Source organism: Taurulus bubalis (genome assembly GCF_910589615.1).
Source record: "Taurulus bubalis genome assembly, chromosome: 6".
NCBI lineage: Eukaryota > Metazoa > Chordata > Actinopteri > Perciformes > Cottidae > Taurulus > Taurulus bubalis.
Genome location: NC_136594.1, coordinates 3375827 through 3384016, shown reverse-complemented (window position 1 = coordinate 3384016; position 8190 = coordinate 3375827). Strand labels below are relative to the sequence as shown.

The window sequence follows — 8190 nt, the reverse complement described above, 5'->3', positions numbered from 1 at the left end:
GAGGAAAAGAAAAGTCACATCTTTGGCCCCCAAAAATAATATTCACAAATATTGTTATTCCTGTTCTGAGAGATTCTTCTGCATGACTTCATTGACATGCAGACAGCCGGTAACACTGACATGTTTTAAATTAAATTGATTCATGGACAAGTCAAAGATATCTTATGACTATTAGATATATTTATTATTAGCCTACTTTATTGCCATCAAGAGCGGCCCCACGTCAACCATTTTAAATAACTACAACTTTTTAAAAAGCAGTATTATGGTATAAACTTACAATATTGAGTTTTCTCTGTGGGTGTAATTAAGCTACATGTCTATGCCAGCAATTTGTGCAATCAGGTGTCAGTTTTTCAGCACTCCAGCTACTAAAATGTCTTTTTGTTCCAGACAGCTGCAGCGATTTTCTTTTTCATTCAGTAATCTCATTGTTTAAACACTGCGGCGAGTTTTTTTTTTTTTTCTTTGTCAATGGCGTGACCTAGTTTTGAGCATTGTTGCATGTTAGTGTGTCTTTTGAATGAGTGTGCTGTAATTTGATGTCATGTAAAAACAAAACAAAAAAAACAAAAAAAGAGGAAATTGTTGTAACGCATCCCTTGATTTGCAGAGAGGAATTGACCCATGTTCCGTTTTCAATTTTGTATGCAAAAAAAAAATCTATGAAAGATTATTCTGATAAAGAGAATGTTTAAATCGACCGGTATGAGGAGATGGGACACTTTATTTTTGTATTTCCTCAACATGCAGTGTATTCATCACAGAAATAAACCATTCAGTTTCTGGAGGTCTGTACATTTTATTTATTTTTTTAAAAGGTACACCTAAAACAATATGAAAATGTGTGAAACAACTTTGAGAGAATGTATTACTGTTGTAGTTATTATTCCAGACTGCAGGGAGAGCAGCAGCTTTATTGGCTGCAAGGCCTCAGCAGTTTGTTAATCCTAAAAACTCACCTGCTGCTTCCATCGTTTCAAGCAGATACGAGCCTTGAAAGGAAGCCTGGCTTCCTGCCAAGGTGGACAAACTAACCAGCCAGACAGAATTTAAACTGCATTTGGCGCATGACTGCTCTTAATGTCCCAGTGTGGCTTGATGTTGAGAGCAGCGCCACCCGGTGGCCTACTTATTCCACTGAACCGCCTTTGGTTTGGGAACTTCATAGTTGAGGGCATCAAACTCTTGTCCTGGCTTCAGCTCTGGACCAGGAATCATGACGGTCTGGAGGAGAACAAAGGGGCCCGAGTCAATAAATCAACAAATAGCTAATATCTCAAGCGACCATCTATTCAATACCGTCTCTTTTTCTGAGAGAAATTGAGCTTCAGGACAAAAAAAGTGTGTGAAAACTAGTTTGTAATGTTTAAAAAACGCAGAAAGACAAATAAAATAGCTCCTGCTTTCCCTTGTTGTTGTGGATGGTTTCCTGTATTTTATTTTTCACCTTCAGTTGCTTTTAAATTAAATAGTTAACACTTTTTCTCTTCACCAGTCACAGCCCCCGAAACCACAGGAGCAGCTGTGATCCTGTGAATTCTGTTTTTTTTGCAGCTGGAGGACGAGTTTCCTCCTCTCAGTCAGTCGGGTTGACAGATTGTGGTCGACGGGTGTCGGAGCATAAAATAACCACAAAGAATTAGTCAGAAGATATCTGTAGCATTATGCTTGAGGGGGGGAAGGAATAAAAATAAATGTAAAATCTGTCATTTTAAATCTTCAATGCTGTCACTTCATAAACAAAGATGGATCATTCAAATGTATTTTTATATAGTTTTGGAGACACACACCGTTCTAGGCTTTAGACATTTGGTTATTATGAATTGGATAATATCATTTACCTTATTTTCTGACTATAAAAGGAACCTTCCTGCTTTGTAACCACCACACCAACAAGCGCCTCGTTATTCTTTACCATCATTATTAATAAATGATCATCGCAGCCCTTGATGGTGGAACCGTTTCAGAGTAAGAAAAACCTCCCAGGCAACATCTGTCCGCTGCAATCGACTCAGATTTACATTTGAGGCGATTACATTCGGTAATGCACGCTGACTTCTATCCACGCCGTGAAGACAGACGCAGACGCCGACCTCGACTCAGGGAGCCAGAATCCTGACGGGGTTATTAAGGAGGTATTGTGCCGGCAGATCACCAGATCATTTAAAGTCAGTGTTCAAGTAAAGGAAGGAGCCCCAGCGCTGCAGTCCTGCACGTCCAAAACATCCGTCTATGATGTAGCAATGCTAGTTAAATGTGGTTTAATCATCACATGGTGAGGAACTCAAATCAGCGATCAGGAAAACTCACATTGATCCAATAAACCGACGGCTTATTTTTCCCACGAGATCTTCAGTTAATTCTTTTTGCAAAACATTAATACGAGGAAACTCCCTTCTGTTCCCTGGAGATAACGAGTTGATTATCTCGTTTCATAATAAGATAACTAAAGAATTAACTTGAGATGACGGCATTTTAAAAAGATTACTGATGAACATTAGCGCTTCACGCTTAAGGCGTCACCCAAAAACAAGAACACGTTCTCACCTCTATCGGTATCGAGCCGTGCAGATAGTTTGGGTTTTATTCATCCGCCTCAACCTCAACACAGCAGAGGCTTCAGTTTGTGATATTTAAACTGAAAATGACATCTTTTCAGAATCAATATTGCTTTTAGTCCGCAGACCTTCCTGTCCACCGTTTTCACCGGAAACTACTTTTCTACCATAGAAACAGTCCAGATGGAAGCGGTGTGGATTAGAAACAGTTTCTTGAAAGAGAAGTGCGCACCGTGAATATAACTCACCTTCACTGTATTGGAGCAAATCAAATAAAAGCTGCGGCTCTTGTTCCTCCAGCTTCTCTATGTGATTTAGTCTCATGGACGATACTTTCTGTGTGAAATGAGTCCCTTGTGTCTGAGGTTTATGGTAATATTCATGTCAAAAATGAACCAAACTGTCTTTAGTAACTGAGCAGTTCACATTGGATCAAATATGAAATTGCGTGTGTTTGGTCAAAACATCTTTTTTTGTTTTTGTTTGACCAAACAATCCCAAATTTATTTTATGGAGACGTGTGTGTTGATGTAAAAGCTCAGTAGTTGTTTTTATTATGTATGAAAGTCGAGTTATAAAAAGACCCGAGTTCAGATTGTTATGTGAAAAAAAAAAAAAAGGTTGCATATGCTTTTCTTATACAGATAAAACGTTCTGTCTGTGTGTCTGTGTGTCTGTGTGTCTGTGTGTGTGTGTGTGTGTGTGTGTGTGTGTGTGTGTGTGTGTGTGTGTGTGCGTGCACACATTAATATTTGATCACAGTCCATTGATTGCCGTTTGGCTGTTTATTGGGTCCATTAAACCCGAGCTTGAGCAGCTTTTGGACTCTAACCAAACAGCTGCTCTTTTAGGGGAAGAAGCGAAGGATGTATAAAAGCATAATGAAGCAAAGCAAGAGGAAAATAATTCACTGAAAACATATGAAAATGATACAGAAAAGCTTGAAACCCCTCGTCCATGTGGTCGTTAAAGTGACGTATGGACGGGCTGGTTAATAAAGGTTTTTAAATTTCCTTTTTGACAGCGAGTTTGCCTTGGAACGCTGCCTTCTTCTTCTACTAAAAGATAAATGTAGTCGGCCAGTGCAGAGCGGAGGGTCACCTTAATAATTGGGTCTTTGGCCGGAGCCCAGGACGGCACTATCTTGCCGTGTAACCTCCACCGGCCGTAGGGGTTGACGAGGTGCCGCTCCACCACCAGGTACTCCAAGACGTCCTTGGGCTGCTCCTCGCTGCCCAGCATCAGCCTCCCGAAGCGGTCGTAGATGGCCAGGATCTGCGGGGACGACCGGGCGCAAAAGAGCAAAGTCGTCTTTAAATCGCAGGTGCAAACCGCAAAACTGCTTTGCGTCATCTCTGCAAATGACTGCGTGAAACACAGATGCTTTACACTAAAACACTAGTTCACGCTCGTCTCACGACTGGACTTCAGTTGAGCCGACTGCGGTCCTTTCCCGGGCGAGTCTCACCTGTTTGGAGTGCAGGCGGACCGTCACCTGGCCGTACAGGTTGCCCTTGGTGACCATGTCGGGGCAGCGGGCGTGGACCACTTTGGGCGGCTCCAGGGACTCGACAAACCTCCAGCTGATCGTCTTGTAGCGGTTCCCCCTCGTCATCTCCTGAACAGTCAAAACCAAGATAAATTGAGGATTTGATGAAACTGAATTAGCGGCAAAACATTTTATTTTATAGTTTTTTACTTACAGGATAACACCTTTCTGTCACCAGGGAGTGAAGTTTCTCCTTGTTGAACCTGCGAAAAACAAACCGCAGGCGTTAATCTTCCGACCTCAACCCAAAGACCACGTTTAGCATCAGAGGCTTGTGTGCAATGCATCCTGGTACATGTAGGCCAGTCGGAGAACAGGAGAACTCAGCTTTCACAGGTTGTAGAATCAGAATGTAGTCGATTTGTAGTAAATCGACTACATTCTGATTGGACCGGGGGCGAGTTTTCTCTTCATGGTTTGAACTGCACTTCACTGTCTTCATCAGCAGATGGAGTTTTTTAATCAGACGGAGCTGAAGGAGGAATGCAGATTGCCAGACAACCATGTGCATCTTGATTTAAAGCTGGGGGTCGGCGGCATTTGGGTTTCATTTAAGAACTATTCTCTTTTTAAACATCGTTCCCACGCGACTCTGCTCACAACATTTCGTACGACCTTGACATTCGCAAGTGCCTTCATCATTTCAAGTGTTGATTGTAAAAAAAATTATGTTCATTTCATCCACAATTATCTTTATCATCTTATTTTTGAGAGAAGGCAGACATCTCTCCTCACAGTGAAACAATCAAGGCCGATAAATAGAACCACAGGAAGGTGAACAAATACGTATTTTAGATTTTGGGGCGAACGGTACCTTTAAGTCATTGGAAGCTTTGTAAAACAGCTGCACTGTCCACTGTTTTCTTAATTTAATAAATAACTCAAATGGAGGAAATAAAGTATGAACAGGCAACACGACTGTCTCAGCACTAAAAGGTGCATCAGCTCTCGGCTGCACAGATGAGAACCAGTCAATTCATTGTCTAAGTAAGTCAAACAAATGGTTTTCTTGACTGCTTTCCCACTTTGAAACAGCGCTGAAGGCAGCGTGAGGCTCCAACTACGAGGCCAAGGTGAGCTGATGATTTTCTTACTGTGTCAGGGCGCTGTGGGCCTCGATAAAGATTTCTCGAGCTTGCTCTGCGAAACTCCTCGTCGTGAACTGAGAGTCGTGTTCTTTGACTTTACGAATCCTGGAAGAAAACAACAACAAAGAAAGAAATTCAGCTTGAGTGCATCGTCTTAAGATGTTCTGAAATAGTGCCGAGATACGAGGAGGAGGAGTTGAGAGACGGGGTCTTACGCCAGCTGCGAGGCGGCGCTCTGTCGCAGCTGTTCAGTTCGTTGTTTCAGGCCTTCTTTGGACAGAGTGGAAAGACGAGCGTCGCCCTCCGGGGGGATGTAGGGGTCGAAGATTCCCGCTGATAAAGACATCAAACGGAGACGATCAGTATTTACCTGTGATACAGTGATCCACACTTTTGGGGTTGTGTAACGGCATTTATTGTTTACAACAGCAGGAAACCTGGTGTGGACACGTTGAAATGTGCCAATGCCGACTAATACACCAGTTTCTTTATCGGAAGGATTACTGGATACCAAAACTATACGGTTTTCCTAAAAAATGTACATTAATTTCACTTAACAAAAGAAGACAACGTTCTTCTTCTCGTCTCAACACAAGCAGCTGACATTTTGCAATGGTTCAAATAGAATACATAAAAGGATTAATTTAAGACAAATTGCACCAAGATGGCTCCAATAAAAGGGTCTAAATCAATGTGACACATTTATTATTCAAATCAGAATGAGTTGAAAGAAATGTTTTATGTTATGACAACACATGAAATGACTACTTTTGTTTCTTGAAAGTTGTTGATGCTCTTTGCTATAAACACACTTTGGTAGATGAGACAAACTTAACTTATTAAACTGATCATCATAAATCATCATAAATGTACTAGAACCCCACCAAAGCCTTTGCAGTCCTAACATTCAATCCTTTGAAACTAGAAGACTCACACAGCAGCAATAAAGAGGAAACAGCCGCATTATTACCGGTGCAGGCGATGTTGATGGGCCTCTCAAAGTACTGCTGTCTGAAGACGATGCCGGCCGCTCGGGCCTTGGCCTCCGGGTTCTCCTCCTGCTGCTTTCCCTTCAGCCCCACGGCCGGAGGGATGAAGTACCGCTTCTTGGTGCGGACCGGCACGTAAAGTGGGACGGGGTGCCGCAGGTCCAGGGACGCCTCAGCATTCTGAGAGGATGGGTTTCAAGATAGAACTTTATTCATCCCAAAGGGGGCAAAAGTAAGAAAGATTGCAAAAAATATATAGAGTGCACAAATCAAACAAAAAAGAATCCTAACCATTAACAAACAAATGTGATTATGCAAGTACACAACGCCAGGGATGTAAATAGTTAACGGTAAGGGTCATAAATGTAACTTGCCAGAGCCTTTGATCAAGTAACAGTACTTGTGTCTGTTACAAGTCCTGCATTGGAAATGTTACTGAAGTAAAAGTATGTAAACATCATCAGGAAAATGTACTTAAAAGTATTAAAAGTGTGTCCCCTGTGACTGTTCGACATTATTTGATATCATTGGGATATTATTATTCATGCATTAACGTAAAAGCAGGAATTTACAGTTGCGTTCTATAAACTAATGATTATTCCCATTATGGATTATTCTTCTGATTATTTTCTCCAATAATCAATTGATTGTTTGTCAACAATATTGAAAAGATTAATTAAGGAAAAGCAGCACATTTCTGTAACTGGAAGCGTAGAGTAAAAAGTATAATATCTGCTTCTTAGCGTTACTTTATTCTCTCAGAGTATAAAGTACTGGGGTAAAGTGAAATGGAGTAAATGTACATAGCTAACCGAGGTTACATCCCACCACTCCAAAAAACTACCACTAATGCTATAAGAGGTCAAAATGTGACTGTTAAGTGAAAATTGATGGTACATGACAGCAGGCCAGAAGTTTAATTTGCCGGGAGATTTTGTATTTTAGTTAATCCTAACATTTTATCTATTTTAAATGTTCCTGGAGTAAATATTGTTTCATGGCAGCTAACGTTAGCTAAGCTAGTTAGCTCCCTCGGGCTACTTCAAAAACAGACATTTTCATGACAAAACAAACGAGCTGCTTCAACAACATGTTGACCGTTTGTATTTAATAAAGTAGAGTGTCACAAAATGTCTCGGTACCTTCAAACTGCTACATGTTGCTCTGTGAAGAGCGACCAGTGTCCTCTTCATGGGCGCCGCCATCTTGCCACCACTTGACAGAACGTAAGAAAAAATAAAAGCATTTCCGCTTTGCGCTTTCAAAATAAAACGTGTGTTTTATGAGCGGGTTTCAGAGTAATTTTTATGTTGGTCATTAAAATGATATTATACAGTAATTATGCTACCTAAACCAAAAAGGTGAATTGACTTATGCATTTAATTCAATGTAATTGCATGTCTTTCTTTAATTTAATTTAATTGTATTACTGTTGCTGTTATTAGTATAATTTGTTTGGTTTGTTTATTTATTATTTATATTTTTGTCTATTTTTGTGTGTTCTGTTCTTAGCTTATCAGTAGTGGAAGAAATACAAGTAGCAATGCCACAATGTAAAAATCATGCTTTTAAAATCCAATTTATGTAAAAGTAGGAAATACATCTTGCTCTATCCATTGAGACAGACGACTATTTACATATAAACAAACATTAAATTACTGGATTATAATATGTTCATCGCTTTTATGTTGCCGCTGGTGAATGTGGAGTTTATTTTATTAGTTTATTAGTTTTATTTAGTTGTATTCTATTCTATTTTATTGTGTATATTTAAATATATACATATAACTTTATTTTAATTTTGTATATATCTTTCATCCCTGTTGCTTCTTTATATATTTGATCTTTTATCTTGCGTGTTTGTATCTTCAAGTTGTAAGGCGCTACTGATGACAAAAAAATTCCCCTTGGGATTAATAAAGTATATATTCATTCATTCATTCGTTTTAATTGCTTCATATACTGCTAGGCAGCTTCAATTATAATAACTCGTGATTGTTCCA

At 39.9% G+C, this 8190-nt stretch overlaps 1 protein-coding gene across 1 annotated transcript; it reads right to left on the bottom strand.

Moving 5' to 3' along the window:
* Positions 1-801: 801 nt before the first annotated feature.
* Positions 802-7392, bottom strand: mrpl45 (mitochondrial ribosomal protein L45; the record flags this gene model as incomplete). Its single annotated transcript, XM_079219868.1, has 8 exons — positions 802-1227; positions 3663-3836; positions 4030-4179; positions 4265-4313; positions 5205-5303; positions 5414-5531; positions 6169-6367; positions 7330-7392. The coding sequence occupies 8 exons, from the start codon at positions 7390-7392 to the stop codon at positions 1129-1131; spliced, it is 951 nt and encodes a 316-aa protein (XP_079075994.1). The 3' UTR covers positions 802-1128.
* Positions 7393-8190: the final 798 nt, after the last annotated feature.